We start from the raw sequence: 19,207 nt of genomic DNA on the forward strand, positions 1-19,207 counted from the left end.
GCAGAAAGATTCCGGTGCCCCCACCGGGACGCGAACCGGCAACCTTCTTGCTGCGAGGCAACAGTGCTAGTAGTGCATTTAATTTATTAAAATCATTTACAGATGCCGATAGTCGACCAGGCTGATGATCAGCCGGTCCCTTGTAAAGACTGAATCTTTTCACTTGTGTTCACTTGAGCGCTGGTCAGAAATGTGCTCCTTCCTCATAGACACAACTGTTTTGTCAGGCTTTGAACCTGTCGTCGTGGAGAACGTTCTCGAGGGCGATGAGTTGCGGACCGACGTGGAAGCAGTCGAACGCAAGATCGAGGAGCTCGGAGCCGACAACGTCCTGTGCGTTCACTCGACGACGTCCTGCTTCGCCCCGCGGGTCCCTGACAGGTGGCACAAGCTTGTATTCAGCTGTTTTTACATGTCATTTTCATCAGCGGCTTTGATTTCAACTACTTACCTGTCATTTTTTTTTCAAAATAAAGAGGATGTAAGCTGCTCACTTTGGCCTCCAGTGTGTAAATACAGTGTGCAGCATTCTGAAGGTGTATTTGTTGGACTGTCTTGCAGGCTTGAAGAGCTGGCCGCTGTGTGTGCCAAACACAACATTCCCCACATCGTCAACAATGCGTACGGAGTGCAGTCGTCCAAATGCATGCACCTCATCCAACAGGTAGCCGCCACTCACCCCAGATTCCATCTCATACTTCCTTAAGTGCTTTTCTGGCAGTTGCAGGAAAAAGAAAAAGAAAAAGATTTACAGTCACCTTCGTGTTTCTTGCTGGTGACAGATTGGGAGGTTGCTCACAGCTTCTCTTGTCTTTCGTCAGGGGGCTCGCGTGGGAAGAATCGATGCCTTTGTGCAGAGCTTGGACAAGAACTTCATGGTTCCAGTAGGTGGCGCCATAATCGCAGGCTTCGATGAGTCGTTCGTACAAGAGATCAGCAGGATGTACCCTGGTGAGTGTCAACAATACTGAGGCCGAGCTGTGTGAAGAGACGTGTGCACATGTTCCTGTAAATTAATGATAATAAAATAGAAAATATACTCCACATAGTTTTTCTTTTCGCTTTAAGTCCTACAACTGACAAAATACAGACTGTTTAATGTGATATGCATCCAACTGGGACTCACTATTTTGCCATACTGTTGTGCCTTTCAACTTGCAACCCGGTGGCATAAATAAACTTGTTTCTTACCACACCGTGACAGAGGATTGTGGGTCAGTATGGCCAGAAAAAGCAGGCAGGCTTGCAAAATCCTTCTCAATCTCTCTCTGGCACACTTTATAGGGATATTCGAGTGCACCAATTGTACAGGATGAGGAAAATTTAAAGGATAAAGCTGACAGTTCTTTATACCAAAACCAGCTTTTCGATGCTGCGACACTTGCCTGCCTTGTCAAACAGGAATCTTATTAAATTTCTGTGGCGTTTCATTTTCTGGAGCAGATTTGCTGTGAGGTTTCACAGCTTCAGGACGCCGGATTCAGAGTCAACAACAGTGACGCGTTTGTCCCAGCGAAGGAACACAGAGTGAATCTGATGTGATTTTTTTTAATATGTCTGATAGCGACAGAGCGCTAGAATCCGACTGAATGTTTTGTGGTGTTCTTTTCGTGTGATTTAAAGCAGAATTACTGCCTTGTGGTTGTTAGTTTCCACCTGCTAGTCAAGTTGCTGGTTGCAGCTCGTTTGTTTCAGAGTTACGGTTTTGAACAACGGCAGGAAAAGTGTTTTTGCAGCATGTTGCAGCGAACTTCAGGTTTGACCTTGTGGTTTGAAAAAGCATTTGTGTTGTAATTGGCGCATGAATTTGCGAGTTATCTCATGTGTTCGTCACTGAATCCACATTTGATTTCAAGACATTCAACATGAGAATCCTCTAAATGACAGTGAGACGAGGGGGAAAAAAAAAAAGCTGACAATCTGACCAAGCGTTCTCTGCCAGCTTCTGATGCTTGACAGTTTTTGATACTCTGTGCTTTAGGCGCATTTTTTTTTTGTTTGTACTCAAAAAGTATTCAAATTCAATACCTGCCTCTAAGCTGGCTATACGGTTTCAGATTTTCTCTTTTGTCCGGCCAGTTCTGAGCCGGAGTCACACACACTCAGAGGAAACTGACACCAGGTTTGCTCTGGACGTGCAGAAAAGGCTTCACCTTCACTGATTAGAAAACACAGAGTAGTATTTTATTGATAATAGGTTAAGATATAGAGTGTTTGTTTCATACCTCAAGTCTAATCTACTCAGCAAAATCTCTCCTCGGCCTTCTGTGTCCAGGGCGAGCGTCGGCGTCGCCTTCCCTTGACGTCCTCATTACCCTTCTGACTCTGGGTGCCAGCGGCTATAAGAAGTACCTGTCAGAAAGAAAGGTGAGAGCATCAGCTTTTGTAAGGCTAAAAATAGCTACTTACAGCGCGATGTCTGCAGGAGGCTTTCAGATTAGCACGATAAGAACACGGATTTGCATAAAAACACTGCAGCCATGCATCACGGGTCAGTTCTGTGTCAACATCTTTCCCCTAAAAATGGCAGCCGTTACATAAGTGCTATTGAGTTGCGGTCGATGGCATGTTACGAGTGCGTGTGCAGAGCCCTTCGCTTCACCCGCATCCCTACTGAGGGCGAGGACTTGAGCGAGCGGTGGGCTTTGTGCAGGGAGGAGTGTGCTACAGCGAGATAAAATTGATCCAGAAGTTTCAGAAAACATCCCCTGGTGGCTCCCCGCTTTAAAGCAGAGTTGCTCACAATGCAGCATTCCCCTCTTTAAATGGTAGGCACTGCAGCATTCTCACACCTCTGAACTGCTGTACCATAAATGTGCTGTACCCAGGCTAAATCTGTTTCTCTTGATGCTCTCACCGCACGAAGGCTGGAAAGTGTTGCACACGTCTTTGAAAGAAAGAGCAGTTGTTTACTGGCGTTCTGTATTTAACAGCGAAGGTGCTCATGTCTACAAATGACACCGGGGATGCCGCACACACCCAAAATGTAATTAGTGCAAAACCTCCGCAGCAGAAACGTACGTCGAGGTAATTCCTCTGGCCCCTCGCATGACCCGACGCCATCAAGGTTTATTGATCTCTCTTGGTCCACTATATGCATAATTAATGTACAGAACCGGTTTTTCCATAGTGTCTGCAAAACCGAGAGAGTCCCTCACGTCTCTCCAGGGCTTTAAATAATTCAGACATTTCATCTGTTGAGGTTCATTTGCAGTGTTTAGAAAATGTCTATATATCGAAAAGACCCTACGGATGACGTGTGTGTGTCCCTTTTTTCCCATTTTATTTTTTTACTCATCACACACACCGACGTATTGTCTGCAGCGTCGTAGCCATGCACTCTCTCCACCGACTGCCCCCCTCCCCCCCCACTCCGGGATAGTAAAGTTGCCCCTTTGTTATTAGAGAACAAGGGACACTTAGAGACACTTGACATCATTGAAACGCTGTTTTTGTTTGACTCTTGACAGAGAAAAGATTTCTCCTCCTTGATGCTTTCAAACTGGGAAAGCATGAGTCAGCAGAGTATGCCGAGAAACACACCCACTGTTGCAGATCCTTTAATGTGCAACGCTTCGCTGGGGAATCTGGTGCTAGTAGCCGGCAACAAAAACACTGCCATTTGTTGTTGTTGTTGTGCAGCAGCAGCAGCAGCTCCTGGGCTCGTAACATCTGTGTCCTGAAACCCGTTCGCCTCCGTTCAGTCTCCCACACAGAACCTGAAGTGAACGCTCTGTCAGCGTATTTCAGACACGTGGACGTCGGGTTAAAAGCGTGCGTTCTTCCCCTCCTGCCTCTCTAATTGATCCCGGAGGTGGATGTGTGATGCAAACAAAGACGCAGGAGGTGAACATGCTGCTGAAGCAAGGAGGGAAACACATATAGATACTGGCAGATAGGGGGGAGGGAGGGATTTGGACGTGGACCGACCTGCGTAGATTTGCACGGTTAGCAAAAAAAAAAAAAACAACACCGCCAAGGCTGCTGCTGTTAAATTAAGACTGTGGCAGTGTTTCAAAGGAGCATTGTGCTACTATTTATAGCTCTTGTGTATGGCCCCTGCTCCCTCTTGTTCTGTCTCTTCATGCCTTCTGTCTGTGTGTGCATGGCTTTGCAGGAGATTTATTCGTTTCTGGCTCAGGAGCTGAAGAGTCTGGCTTCTGCACACGGCGAGAGATTGCTCCACACCCCACATAACCCCATTTCGCTGGGTAAGCTCGATGTGCTGATTGCAGACCAGCAGGTCCCCACACTGTCATGTTTCTGACCTTCTTCAGCGCTGGTTGTTCAGTGAGATCTCTTGTGTGGTTTCTCCCTCCTCCAGCCATGTCTCTGGATGGCCTCCAGGCCGAGAGCGACAAGGCGGTGACTCAGCTCGGCTCCATGCTGTTCACCCGACAAGTGTCAGGAGCCAGGTAGGAAAACTTTAAAAGCGTGGCCCTGAAATAGATCGAGAGGGGGAATGACAAAGAGACGGGGGTGAGTTAACAAAAGCACAAAAATGGGTCTGAGAAATGAGGGGACGGCTCTGCTAAACAAAATGTCCAGAGGAAATCAGCAATCAGGCTGATGGATCTGCCGAACACGGCCGAGCGGAAACTACTTTAGAAGATTAGACGGCCCGTCCTATCGGGGCCACCTCCTAATTTAACGAGATGTTTCCATTACAGTCCAGAGTGATGCTGTCTCCGCTGGGACGGCCGGCACAAACTCTGGCGCGCCTCAGACGGCCATGTTCTCGCTCCCGCCGCTAGTGTTTTCTCTCCCAGAGGCAGGAAGGAGGATTTGTTTCAATTCGAGGCGGGGGTTTGCTTTTTGTTTTTACTGTCGGGAGGTTGGAAGACCATCTAAATATTTTAAATATCCAGGATGAATCATTTATTTGGGTCACTCTGTCAGGATTGTTTTGTGTTGTTCAGATTTTATTGACTCAATTGCATTAAAGAAAAACCATTAAAGAAAAAGCCCCTTCCTTCCTTCCTTCCTTCCTTCCTTCCTTCCTTCCTTCCAAATGAACATTTTTCCAAGGTCAGAGAGTGCAGTTTACTCTTCTACCCTCCTCTCTCTGTGGCATACTCAATGAGAAAGACATTGACTTCCAAGGTTTCTGCTTCAGTGACACACATTAATCATGATCATTTGTAGCTCTTTTATTAATTGAAGTGTTCTCAGTGCTAAAGCATGACTGCTGTGGGTGTGGGCTGGCTTTTTTTCTTCTCCTTTTTGTTCCTCCACATCAACAACGAGCTATTCTCCGAGTCAGATTAATAGAGGTCTACATCTTATTATGGTGCATTTCTCGACCATAATGCTCTCTCTCATACTCCTGTTAGCTGGCCAGTCATTGATTTCACATTAAAGTGAGGCTAAACGGCGCTGACAGTGGGGAAACTTTGCCAGATTTGACAGACACATGTATTGTTTGCGATATTGCAGGGGTCGACGCTTTAAAACCAACTGCAGTTCAATAGTGCACCAGTTTTCCAGCTTCCTGTCCACATCTAGAACCCTATTCTCATGATGAAACGACAGAAAGACACAGCTAGCGGCTAGCGGCTAGCGGCTGAACGTTTTTCAGCAACTAAAGAGCCCAAAGCAGAGCTAAAAGTAGAGTAAATGTTGGACTTTATCCTTCAGGTGACTTAAAACCATGACTTAAAAATGGCCGACAGTGTTGTTTTGTGACATCTTGATGTGTGACTTTTTGTTTTACGAGTTGTATCTGTTTAAAAGAACTTTATTCGCAGTAGAATATAAATTCCAACAAGATATTTACAAATGTGTATCTGAAAAGTGCTTGTATGTGCGGCTTTAAAGTTTACCTCAGTAGTGGAATAGACGGTTACGGGGGGAGCTTTCGACTTGGAGGACAGAAGAAAAATCAATGGAGAATTGTAAAACCAAGCATTAGGAAACAAACTCTAATTAGCAATGTTGTTTTGAGTAAATAAGGCAAATAGTCAGACTCTAAATGAACGAGTAGCATACTGTGTTTATTACAGATAATTTCTCAGTGCTCCCTTTAAGTCTAAATGTTTTAAATTACATTTTAGCGAGGTCGCGATTGTAAAAGTAATAAATTATTTCCCAGTCTATTAGAAATCTATTATTATAAACTATGTAAAGCATGTAGCCTTTGCGACGCCACCCTTTGGTTTGTGGATTACCCTTTTAAAGTCTTGATTTTGGCTGTTAGATTTTTGGTGTTAGAAGTGACCATTTGGACGAGAGAGAGGAGAACAAAGTTATGAGCTAACGCTACTGCTAGCCAGCTGGCTAGCTGCAGCGTTAGTTAGCAAGGGGCACCTGCTGTTCACATTAACAGTCAGATTAACAAAGATGCTATGTCCTCTTCTTTGGTGATAAGCTTTTTGTTATTTATTGTGTGTATGTACAAAGTCTAGCGCTAAAAATGAATATGAAGTGCATTAAAATTAGAAGCCATTGAGAAAATAACTCTTTCTTCCCCCAAACAGCTTGTCAGTCCCTTCTTTAGACTCATAGACGTGTCAGTCAAGCTCCAACCACACCTGTCTTAATGATGGTATTTGCAGAGAGACCACCAGCACACTGATCAGAAGGCGTAAATAAAGCTAAATGCATCATTATGACTTGTGGGCAACATGTATTTACTTGATCTGTCATGAGAAAACTCTGCACATTTTGAATGGGAGCCAGTGATGCTTTGCAGCCAGCCCCTAGTGGCTGCCAGTGGTATTACACCGTCGCTTCAGTTTCATTTTTCAGACCCCGTCGTTACGTCAAGCTGTCATAGACCTTCCATAATCACTGTGCTACATTATCCTTGTGTTTTTAGGGTGATCCCACTGGGCAAAGAGCAGACCATCGGCGGACACACATTCCGCGGGTTTATGTCTCACTCGGAGTCGTACCCGAGTCCTTACCTCAACGCTGCCTCGGCTGTTGGCATCACCCGAGAAGACGTGACGCTGTGCATGAAGAGGCTTGACAAATGCCTGAAGACTCTGAAGAAAGAGGGAAATGCAGCGAAAAGCAGTTCCCCGTCGAACGAGGAGGCCGCGACCGGAGAATGACTGAGCTGAAACGAGGAAAAGTTTGAGCGTCCGCTGTGGGAACTTGATTCTGTCCCGATCCGGACGGCGCGTCTGCACGAGACGCTTCCTGATGGATTAGCAATCCAGACGCCGTAATAAGGTCAATGCCTGGTGACAGCTGGCGATGAAACTGTGTGCAGATGTTCATTACAAATGAAAATGACACAAGCTGATGTCACTGATTAATTCGCTCCTCTGTGAAGGTGTGCTAATTAGTATATATTATGAGGACAGAACCTGCATACAAATGCTGCTCTGGAGCATGTTGCAGAGGCTGGTGATGCCGTGTGGAAAACTTTTGATTGAATCTGAACTCTAGAATAGATTATTGGTTCATCATTTATAAAGAAATGTTGTTTTTCTTAATTAAAGCCCCTGACTGTGCAGTCAATGGATGAAACATTGTGCAACAGTGAATACTCCTTTTCTAACTCTTACTGAAAGTGCATTCTATTTTTGGAATACATTAGGCGCTCCCATTCATTGATGAACGAAATAATATCGCTTGTTAATGTCGTATGTTGTGCCTCGTCTGCTGCAGTGTGCTGTAATGCGATACAAGCGCTGCTGCACCATTAACTCCATCTGAACCCTGTGTGTTGTATTAGCTCCTTCGTTTTCAGACTCGGGAGCAGATGATCAATGAGGAGCGCAGATCACTCCTGTGTTGGGTGAAGACAGAGTTCAGCCCCACCTGGACGCCACCTTAGCAGTTGTGTAATGTTTCCGTCACACAACATGGGATGAATTAGAAGCACGGCTCAAACCGACCCTTTAATCACTCCAGTCTTTTATCTTCTTCCCTCCGCTCGACTATCTCAGCCATTATTAAGCCGAGCAGGTAGAGCCCCGAGGCACCATACTGACTCCTCCGCAGGCCTCTCTTACTGATGACTAATCTATATTTCGAAATTGCACCGTCCAGGTTCTTCCTCTTCTGCGAATCATCGCAAACCGGCCTCATAACAGGAAGCACCAGCTGGGCCCAGGTGTGCTCGTGATGCATGCAGTTGTTGTTGTTGGGTTTTTTTTCGGCTGCGATTAGCGACGCAGGTCAGAGGACGCGCATAGCAAAAGCAGCAGCAGCAGCAGAACCGATCCACCCAGCAGCCTCTGGAAACGGGCTGGACTCGCACAGATAAGGCTGCTGTATCAGTACTGAACCATTAACCAAGCATAGTGGAAAAACACTGCGCGGCGTCGCCACAATGCAGCAGAAGTGGTTTTCACAAAGGAGCCGTTTCTTTTAAAGCAGCAAAAGTTGCGCCTCACGAGCCGCAGTTAAGAAATGATCAACTGCGGATGGCTTTAATGACCTCGTGTGGTCCAGAGGGTTTGATTTATGAACTGAGGTAGAATTGTTGCATTCATTCGTCTCGCTTCGCTCCTCGTCACCAGCTTGCGATGCCTTTTTTTTGCTGATGTTGCAGATTCGCTGTGGGAATCGAGAGCTGGCAAGTTTTAAAGGATCCCTTCTGTTGATCGAGTCTGCTGCAGGGCTCCGTTAGATTGTCTTTTTTCGTGCAAAGTAGTCACTGTGAAAGTTTTCTTAATGTTAAAATGGAAGAAAAAAAAAACCCTCCACTTGCTGCCTCTTGTTTACCTTCATCCCTGCCTTTAGAAGTATTCCTCCCGCCTCTGCTCGCCACGCACTCAATCATAAGTCTAAGTACCCTGGGGATGCTGCTGGATGACAAATGGCCCTTCGCTTTGGGCTCCAGCAGCTGCCACGAAGAGTTCAGTGTTGATCGAGTGCCAGAGTGGAACAAAAGGGGCCACAGATTTGCAGACTGGTACCAAAAGGGCCACAGCAGATGTAATGTTCCTCTGAGGGAGAAGTAAGTACACCCCTGGCCTCAGGAGCAGAAACACCTGTTTGTTTGTCGGTCGGTGACATTGACTTGTTCTTCATCCGTAAGCGTTGAAGAGGTCAATCCAATCTTCATCCCACTGAGAAGTCCACTTTAGGACTTCTGGGCGCGGCTCTTTGACATAATGCAGAATTTGTAGTTTTAGTTCTTGAAGCAGCGAAGCAAACCCAAACTACAGAAGTTTACCTGCCCTATAAAGACCATGTATGTCCTGGCAGTCTTGAGCTCCTAATGACTCACTGAATCACCCGTTCTCATAGGTTTATCAAAGGTCTTGTGCAAATACGACTAAATCTGCTGGGTCAACAATATACACGCAGCAACTTGAATGATCGCTTAGCAAATTTTCTTGGCTTCTTATGAGTGACTCCAGCTGGTGACTCCTCGGAGCCCATTTAAATAGTTCACATTTGATACATGAGACTCAACCAGAAACGCTTCAGTGTTTAGTCTCAGGAGCTCAAGAAATATCTGAAAAAGCAGCTGAGTCACTTGGAGCCATTTCAAAGCAGCTATAGATCCCAAAATCATCTGTACAGGCATTTGTTAGTCAAGACAAAGTACATGGCACAGTTGTGTTGCTGCCACGATCAGGAATAAAACAACCTATCATCATCCAGAAATATGTTTAAAAAAGAAGAGGCCTTTAACCCCAAGAACATCATCGCTACCATCCAGCATGGTGGCGGCAGTATTATTCCCACGTCACAGCTGCTTCTGTCTTTGGTCTGCACCAATCATGTCTACACCAGTGATGCCAAACCGCTCTGTTTTTGATTCTTCTGTGTGGAAGTAAGAGTCATTGTAAGCTCTTAAGTTATCGTTCATTTACATGTAATTCATCTGTTCGTGATCAGATGCTTCCGTGTTCACTAAACTTATTAAATGTCCAGGTTTGGCCGACCAGTTTTGCAATAATATAAAATGTGAATGAGCATCAGAACTCTGAGGTCCTCCTGAGGAATAAACTAAATACAGTAAAAACTATAGCGTGATTTTACAATCACATGGTGAAAAGATGAATTACTAGATTTAACAATACAGATTTTTGATGTGGAAATTATTAACATCTTCTTTTTAAATGCAGTTGGTATGGAAATAAAAACTTTTTTTTTTTCATGATTTAGCCATTAAAAAAAAAAATCCAATTTAACAAAATAGGATAAATCTATCATTGAAAATAACTTAAAAATAAAACTTTTTTTTCAGTCCTTATTGTACACATGCACATGTTTTGTCTGTTAAAATGGCAAATATGTAAGATCATATTTTTTTATTCAAATCTAGTAAAAATGGTGCAATTTAAGAGTCAGATGTTGGAAAAGAACACATTACCATTTAAATAATACTTTATGTGGGCATATTCACAGTTTTTGTATCTTTAATTTAAAAAGGGAAGAAAAAGGCTCTTTTTTTTTGGTTATTTAGATATGGTTAAAAAACAAAAACAATTACAGACAAATGTCATTAAAAGAGTAAAATATGAGATGCAAAAATACAGATTTTTAATGTTCTTTTTTAAAGTCAATGTCTAAATTAACAATATTTTCTGTGATTTTTATCATCTGTCATTTAACAAAACAATAAAATCTGGAGGAAATTTTAGAATTTGACGATTTTCAATCCCTAATATCCATTTTTATTATTTTTTTAAAATACAAATGGCAAGAAGCAAGAATTTTTTTTAATTTAAAAAAAAATTGTGATTTAAATACAGTAAAAATTGTGTAAAAGAAAAATAATTACTTTTCATACAGATTTTTAGAATTTTGGCCTATTTGTTTTCACAGTCAACACGTAAATTTGTACTTTTTTTTTCTCTGATTTTACCAGAAACAAGTAAAATCTCTAAAATATTTGTAAATTGTTTAAAAAAACAAACAAAATGCATAGATACAGATAAAAACGTTTCAATTTATTTTTATTTTTTTAAAATTTTTTATTCTTTTTTATTTTTTTTTAAACAGACACTTCAGCACATTCAAACAGGACCCAGTGTTTTCTTGTCCTCATAACTTGACCAACCTGTCCGTGGGCTCTGCGTTCTGCGCGTGCAGCGGCTGCCACCGAGGCGCTGTCCTTGGTGCTGCAGTTCTGCGCCTCTCAAGCTTCTATAGGAAGGAGGGCTAATCTACAGCTCCCAGTGTGTCAAAATGCCCCCTGGAATATGACATAAACCCCACACACCTCAGTGAAACGCTTACAGAGACTTTAAGGTGATGCGCTTGATTGTAAATGAGCCGCAAATTGTAAGGATTTCACATCATGTCAAAACCGGCACCGAAATGCACATTTGGAAATTTTTGTAAAAAAATCTACAAATGCATCCCTGACTATGTGTTGTGTGCTGCATGTGGGTGTAATAATAATAATAATAATAATGTGAAATTGTGTTGCGATCAGTGTTTAAAAATAGCCGCAACATTTGACATGTGAAACCAAAAACGGCTGCGCAATAACGTCGGATTTATTTTTATTTTATTTTTTTTAATTATTATTTTTTATTTTTTTTCAACGTATGGTGCGTGGCTGTTTAACCAACAGTTATCCGACCGGGAGCCCTGACTTAATAAATAATTAAAGTGGACGGAGGGGAGCTGCAGCTGATTTGCTGATGTCAGGCAGCCAGTGCAGCATTTCATGGTGCAGGGTGGAAACGGCGCTGGTGCCATCTGACTCGATCGGTGCTCTCGGCAGAAAAAAAAGAAAAGAAGAAAGGAAAAAAAAAAAAAAAACCCTCACACATGCGAGCCCGGCAAGAAAGATGCTGCCAACTCTCAAGATCTGGGCATTGTTTTCTGTGTCGCTGTGCTGCTTGTGTCCACCGGCTCATCTGAAAAAGCCTTTCCGATGTCCTTCAGCATGCAGCTGCTCCAAGGAGTCTATCATCTGCGTCGGGTACTCCTACATCCCCAGGATTACCCCCAACGACATCAATTCCTTGTGAGTAGACATCATGCATCATCTTTGTATTTCTTTAACTGGACATGATACACAGTGTGTGCATGTATGATATGCAGCTTATTAAGTTTCCCTCCAGTTGCTCCGAGTGCACAACCCTCTGAATCAGAGCTGTGGTTGTGTGCAGGCTTCATCCTGTGCTCCGACCCCCAGATTGATCACTTTGACAGCATTTTTTATTTTCTCTGCTTCATCCTCTCAGGAGTATCGTCAATGGGACTTTCACTGAGGTCAAAGAGGCGATGTTTGCTCACATGCCATCTCTCCAGCTCCTGTAAGAGAAACACTAAGATTTGATATGTGTGTGTTAATGTTGCAGCAGAGGCTCCGTGCAGGTAGATTTAGTCCAGATTGTTGACTTTTTTTAAACTTAAACATGTCTTTGCTGCTTGAAATGACACATGCATCAGTCTGCGGGGACCAACAGTGGAGGAAATGTGGCTCTCACACAACACAAGGTGCATAAAATAACAAGAGTGAATAACACAAAGACTGATTGAGGCTTTTCATGCATGTTCAACTTTTGGTTGACTTGAACGAAGCTGCGTCTCCGAAGTCCGTTGGTGCATTTTGAAGCTATTGAGGAGGGAAGGCTTTTAAAAAAGGGGGTTGGACCCCTGGAGATAAATAATGGAAATGTAGTCCTGAGCTTTCAGCGCTGCCTCATGCCACACTGTACTTACCAGAGGCCATCAATCCGCTTTGTTACTCCACTGGTGACGGCTGTGAGGTCAGCATAAACAAAGGCGTGGCAGAGCGTTTAACCGGACTCACAGCACACAATGTTTGCAGTTACATGCACATTTTGGCCCTTTTGTTCCAGCAGTCTCGATGAAATTTTCACAAGATAGCAGCTTAACACTGCTTAATTCCAGTGGCATTGATCCGAACACGGCTTTTACTAGTAAAACAGTGAGTCGAGGTGACGACAGAGGCCACAAAATGTGCTCAATAATAACTTATTTCACTCTAGATTGCGCCGGTATTGGCTTTGAGAGTTGGGTTTGGCTCCATGTTGGTCCCCGACCTGATCGTGTTGTTGTTGTTTTTTCCAGACGGAAGCATAAAATGGTGCATTGTGGAGCCCCGTTAATGTATTTGTTGCTCTCCTCTGCAGGCTTTTAAATTCCAACTCTCTCACAACTATAAGGGACGATGCATTCTCAGGCCTTTCACATCTGGAGTACCTGTAAGTTCCTCTGTTTCTAATGAAAGCAGTACAAAGACTGCGGCCATACGGCATTGCATTTAAATCTCACACAATGAAATGGTCTCCGGGGGATGTTGTTATGGCTGTGAGGTTATGTGGTTGGATGTTGGCACTTTCAGAAAGTGAGTGTGGCCGGGAAGCATCAACCTAATGCCCTCTAGTGGTTCCATTTCTACCAGAACAGAATCTCTTCACTCATCTCTGCAGTGTTTGCACAAATCCCGACCACAACCTTCGAATTAAGGAGATAAACTAAACGTTTCCCCCAAAATCATGGAACCAAAGCTACAAAACTATGTGTGGCAGCAGAGGGTGACTCGATCATGTTTCCTCCCAAGTGACTAGAACAGGCACTAATTATATTCATAGTATGCGTATGGCTGTTCTTTGTCTTTTGGGGGAGGCATAGGATTGCTGTGCAATATTATTCATATTAAAAAAACCCTTTGATTAAACTATAAATGCTAAAATTGTGGGATATCTTTTATGTGTTAACATATGCAAGTTAGTTGTCAATTCTAGACGGTCACTTTTTGTGCATTCCTTGTTGGAGAAATGTCAAGTTGATCATAAAATTCTCTGTTTTTTCTATCCACAGGTTCATTGAGAGTAATAAGATAGAGATTGCATCGAAATATGCCTTCAGAGGACTCAGGGATTTGACTCACTTGTATGTTCCAAGGCCTGCTAAATAAATATGACTTTTACTTCTGCACAGAATTTTCCATTTTCTTGCGGTGATTGTGAATATCTCACTGGCCACCATTTGCCGTGTTCATTCGTCGTGGTTGTTTCTAGGTCTTTGGCAAACAACAACATTAAAGCCTTGCCCAGGGACCTCTTCATTGACCTGGACTCACTGATAGAGCTGTAAGTTTGCGCTCATTTACAACACAAACCCTATCTTCTTCCTATTCTTTTATTCCAAGATGCATTTCAGTTTGTCCACTCTTTTTTGTCGGCAATGACAAACTGCACTCGTTTCCTGCAGGGACCTGCGAGGGAACGCCTTTGAGTGCGACTGCAGAGCCAAGTGGCTCATGACGTGGTTGAAGAACACTAATGCCACAGTGTCGGATGTCGTATGTGCTGGACCGGAGGACATGAAGGACAAGCGCCTCAATGATATGACCAGCCTGCACAATGAGTGCATCTCAACGGGTGAGAAACGCCTGAGCCAGCTGGCCTCATCTCAAATCTAACTGGCGTCAGTATCAAGCACCTCAGCTGGGTCGTTCTAAGACGTGTAGAGGTTATTCTTTTACTGTGGCTTGATTGTTTTTTCAGCTTGTAAACAATCCTGATGTACCTCTCTGCAGATTTCGTCCTCCACCAGTCTGTTGCTTCCGAGTCTTTGTCTGTTGACACATTCAGCTATAAGAATGATGTCTATGTGACTATTGCTGCTCCCAGCGCAGAGAGCTGTATGGTTTTCCAGTGGGATCACATAGAAATGAACTTCAGGACTTATGACAATATCACAGGTAAGGCGACTTCCAAACAAACATGCCCAGAATGCCATAGTTGAGCTTCACCCTCACGTCATTGGTCTGTTCTGCCCTCCAGGTCAGTCCATTGTGGGGTGCAAGTCAGTGGTCATCGAGAACGAGGTGTTTGTCATTGTGGCGCAACTCTTTGGCGGCTCCCACATTTACAAGTTTGACGAGGACCAGAGCAGGTTCAGTAAGTTCCAGGCCATTGAGGTGTCCAAGATCTCCAAGCCCAATGACATCGAGGCGTTCCAAATCGGCCCCGACTGGTTCTTTGTGATTGCCGACAGTTCCAAAGCGGGCCTGTCCACCCTCTACAAGTGGAACGATAGCGGCTTTTATTCATACCAATCACTGCATGAGTGGTACCGCGACACAGATGCAGAGTTCTTGGACTTGGACGGGAAGGCCCACCTCATTTTGGCAAGCCGCTCACAGGTACCTGTGATTTACCAGTGGAGCCGGAGCAACCAGAAGTTTGTCCTGCAGGGCGAGATCCCCAACATGGAGGATGTAGTAGCTGTGAAACACTTCCGCATCAAGGAGGAACTCTACCTGGCGATGACGCGCTATATCGGCGACTCCAAAGTTCTGCGCTGGGGCGCCAAACAGTTTGCAGAGATCCAGGCTTTGCCCTCGCGGGGCTCCATGATCCTCCAGCCGTTCTCCTTCAAAGAGCGTTACTACCTGGCTCTGGGGAGCGATTACACCTTCTCACAAATCTACCTGTGGGATGACGACAAGAAACTCTTCGACCGCTTCAAGGAGGTGTACATCCAAGCACCGCGCTCCTTCACTGTGGTTTCCACCGACCGCAGGGACTTCATTTTTTCTTCTAGCTTCAAGGGAAACACGCAGATCTTTGAGCACATCATCATTGATCTGAGCTTGTGAGGGGTTGCGCCTTATTGTCCCTCCTGCAATCAAACGTCTTCCACTGAAACGAAAGGACCAGACTTTACGAACTGTTCAATATTAACTCCTACATAGTTTTCTCTCATAAATTAGCATCGGGTCAAGTAGTGTCTTGACTGTTTCTCAATGGCCTTGTCCTATTACCTGTCCTCATGGGTTCTCAGACTTTCGCAGGTATTACAGTTTCACAAAGACTGCTAGTATTCTGGTAAAACTCCAGCTGACATTCCTGAAGGTGGAAAATTAGAATCGTAATTTGATCAATTTGGATTTTCTGTTTAATATCCCCATGCGAATATGTTTTATACGGCCCAAAATAATCCGCCAGGACCCGAGAGGAAGGAACTAGTTTAGTTTTACTCTCATTTGAGGATATAGCAGGTGCGTTTGCCACTTACCTGGTGTCCTCATACCCTGTGGTAATGTACAGTATGTTGCCTTATCAGCGCTGGGGTTTTGTGTTGGGATGGGCCTACAGTGCCTCCTTCTGGCAGTGATGGAGCATCACACCCCCTCTCTTTTTCCATACAGGGAATGTCTTGAAAGCACAAACCTTTAATTATAATAGCTGAGATCTTAGAGTGTAGTTGTTGAGTGGAACATGTTACCTTAGGTGCTATAGATTATACTGCGTATGGTTAAAAAAAAGAAAAAGAAAAAGAAAAGATTAACTGGTTTGTTGTTTTGGGAGGTGAAATATTCTGGACTGGATATAGCTGATGCCACCTTAGACAAACACACACGAATAGAAAATCCCCATTTAGATACAACTTTTAGATCAGAGGTACTACAAGTGGCAAAGTAGTTAGAAGCTCTCTTTATCGATTTAATGCAAAGGACCTGTGTTGAAGCGATGTCAGGGAATTAACCTTACTTACAAATATAACCACAGTTGTTGGGCTAGTGACATAATTTAACGTTTTTCTTTACTAAAAAGGCTCATCTCAACTGAAGTTAGTGGCCTCAAATGAATATATCTGCTAAGAGGGCATAATCTGTTCCTCCGAAAGCGAAGGAAACGTAATGTATGTGTAAATATATCTGCTCAAGTTGAGTCTGTCATTCTGTTCTTTGAAAATACTGAATGTTGACAAGCTACAAAATGTACATAAAACGAGGACTGCGATGCCACTACCTGTTCTGAACGGATCTTTGCACTTAAAATCAAATGTTACTGCAGCTTGCAAAAGCATGACATTCAACATAAATAAAAAAGGGTGTTTGCCAAATTCTTTTTAAGAAAAACCTAACGAACTCTGAAGTCTAAAAGTGCTTCTATTCTTTAAGTGAATGGCGTTGCAAAAACAAGAAGAAGAAAAAAAACCACATAATGGAATATGCAAGCTTTACAGTTTTTTTGTATGATTTTGTTTTAAGCATATTGAATGTTACTCTTAAAATTATACTGTAAGTTTAATCAGTTGAGTATCAAAATAAATGTGTAAAAATATGATTGTAAGATGTGTTTTATCCTCCGATGGTCATCAGGGTTAAGGTACAGCAGCAGTAAAAGGTCTTTTTCTTCCCTCTTATCACAAACGTAACTCTCTATTAGGACAGTTTTACTTCCTCATCTAAGGTCACTGGGATGTTAAGCTGCATAAATCAGTGTTTTTAGATCATCAGCTGTGTGTGGCAAACACTAAAAACTGCAGCTTTTCTTCCAAAACATCTTCCCTCATTTGGTGTTTTGATGATGCCGTGCACATATTGGTTTGAAATGTTGTGTAAGTGTTCAGCTTGGTTGAGATCTGGTGGCTGTGAACACCATAGTGTACGATTCGCTTCACTTTAACCATTCAGTGCCCTGTGGATGGGGGGCTTTGTCATCCTGGAGGAGGCCATCAGGATAGAAATGTTTCATCATAGGATGAAGGTGATCCCCACCAGAATGAGTTTGTATTGATCTGCAGCAGTCTTTCCCTCTAAAGAGGACAAGTGGACCCAAACCGAGCCGGCGAAATGCCCACCACAGCATAACAGGATCCGGATCCCCTCACTGTGGAGGTCACAGCCGACTGTAAAGCAGAATTATACCACCTTGAACTTCTGCATAGTAGCACATAAAATAAACTAATTTAGAAAACTTGGGAGGTTAGTCAAATGCAGTGCTTTCTACACTGCAGGACAACAAAACAAACAGGAATCCCATGTAAGCCTCTGTAGTACCGTTAGTGCACAAACTATTAACTCTTAACATCATAGATTCCTTATAAAGGCTATTTCCACATTGACTAAAAAGAGCCTGGTGCTTTTCTGTCTTATCTCTGAGTCGTGTTTGAGTTTCAGCTACAGTGTCCAAGTGCAAGCAGTCTGGCCATCTAGAAACAGTGTGAAGACACAAAGCGCCTCAAAGTGCACCTCAGAACATTTATTCAACACAGTATAAAAGTCTACAATGAATACCCACGAATATTTTGCACGTTTCTTGGACCCCAAGAGACCTTCTACGTACGGCAACATGAAAAAGTAAATATTTGCTGTTCTTGGCTGTATTCCAGTGTTTCTGGCACGCTTGCTGCCACATTCTCACAGTTGTTCCGCAGTATCTTTTTAAAATATTTTTTGGTAGCAGTGTACAGCTTTAATTTGAGGCATATGTATGGAGCCTGAGAGGCAAAACACAGGGAAAAAATAGCAACAAGGCAGCAGAGACGTTGTTGCACTGCTCCAATAAAATGGGAGGAGCAGGAAGAGACGGAACAAGTGAGAGAAACAGCATGTTGAGTTATGATGACTTAAAATTCCTGCTACAGCTTCAACACTGTAAGTGAATTTCCCCACATTCCTCTAACATTTAGCTGTTAGTCGTATGATAAGTGAATCTGTGTGCTTGCTTCAGGACCTGCTCACAGTACAAGTAAACTCAACCTTTTAGTTTAGTTTAGGTTGGCTTCGTAGGTAAGTTCCAGAGGGACTGTGGAAGTTCTAGTTGCAGCAGATGAGGTTAAAGTGTGGTTCTGTTTATCTGACGAGTCAAAAAAAAAAATCTTGACTGCCTTTTCTCAGCACATAGAGTCAAGATAGGAGTTTCCAGGATATAATTTCTGCTTTTTGAATACAACAGAAGTTAGTGCAGTATCACTTAAATGTCATGTGATACAGAAATGTGTCACATCACAATAACTGCATTAAGTTGAATATTAGTGTCTTTGCTCTGATGTAAATTTAAAAACTAATACTCAAGATTTACTTTGGGTTATTCCATCTCAAATCACCAGGGGTCTTCTGCGCAGCCATATCTGATTTGCTAATACATATTTTTCTTATTAGCTGTTGATATATAAAATTGTACATGTGAAATTTTACATTGATATATCAAATAGTTTCAAAAAATGACCAATGACCCATTTTCAGCACATTTATGCTCACATCAAAATTTGAAATGGTTCTCCAAATATAATGAAGAAAATAAATATATTGTAAAGTCCAGCTGGACGAAAGAATGAGGCAGGAGACATTGTCAACATTCCATTGTTTTAATGGCTCAACAGAACAGAACAGGGTTGAGGTCAGCCGTAACTACGCCAAAAAACACACAGAACAAGAACGAGCCAAAAACATCTAAAAAACAGTTTGTTTGCATTCGCACGCACACTCTCCAATCACATGTGCACATGCACACTTACCTCCGTCTCAGTTTCCTCCGCCCTCTGCCTATCTCGTCTAAACACACACACACAC

General features: G+C 43.2%; 2 protein-coding genes and 1 long non-coding RNA gene across 3 annotated transcripts in view; all 3 read left to right on the forward strand.

The window, feature by feature from the left end:
- Positions 1 to 7,483, forward strand: part of sepsecs (Sep (O-phosphoserine) tRNA:Sec (selenocysteine) tRNA synthase) — a gene marked incomplete at its 5' end in the record, with an annotated part of 14,825 nt that extends 7,342 nt beyond the window's left edge. The window contains 7 exons of the mRNA XM_008297059.1: positions 228 to 381; positions 562 to 664; positions 822 to 951; positions 2,276 to 2,367; positions 4,118 to 4,211; positions 4,325 to 4,415; positions 6,818 to 7,483. Coding sequence (XP_008295281.1) covers positions 228 to 381; positions 562 to 664; positions 822 to 951; positions 2,276 to 2,367; positions 4,118 to 4,211; positions 4,325 to 4,415; positions 6,818 to 7,055 — 902 coding nt within the window. The remainder of the gene's footprint in view (positions 1 to 227; positions 382 to 561; positions 665 to 821; positions 952 to 2,275; positions 2,368 to 4,117; positions 4,212 to 4,324; positions 4,416 to 6,817) is intronic.
- A 3,969-nt stretch (positions 7,484 to 11,452) lies between these two features.
- On the forward strand, positions 11,453 to 16,976 carry lgi2a (leucine-rich repeat LGI family, member 2a). The gene is given in 10 exon segments (XM_008297051.1): positions 11,453 to 11,611; positions 11,614 to 11,642; positions 11,681 to 11,890; positions 12,111 to 12,182; positions 13,026 to 13,097; positions 13,717 to 13,788; positions 13,917 to 13,988; positions 14,110 to 14,279; positions 14,438 to 14,602; positions 14,685 to 16,976. Coding segments are annotated over 10 exon segments (1,704 nt in total). The 5' UTR covers positions 11,453 to 11,587; the 3' UTR covers positions 15,503 to 16,976.
- A 1,300-nt stretch (positions 16,977 to 18,276) lies between these two features.
- Positions 18,277 to 19,207, forward strand: part of LOC103368636 (uncharacterized) — an 11,261-nt gene continuing 10,330 nt past the window's right edge. The window contains exon 1 of the long non-coding RNA XR_520793.1: positions 18,277 to 18,289. This is a non-coding gene — a long non-coding RNA (uncharacterized LOC103368636). The remainder of the gene's footprint in view (positions 18,290 to 19,207) is intronic.

The sequence above is a fragment of the Stegastes partitus genome, unplaced genomic scaffold (genome assembly GCF_000690725.1).
Source record: "Stegastes partitus isolate 25-593 unplaced genomic scaffold, Stegastes_partitus-1.0.2 Scaffold1181, whole genome shotgun sequence".
Lineage (NCBI taxonomy): Eukaryota > Metazoa > Chordata > Actinopteri > Pomacentridae > Stegastes > Stegastes partitus.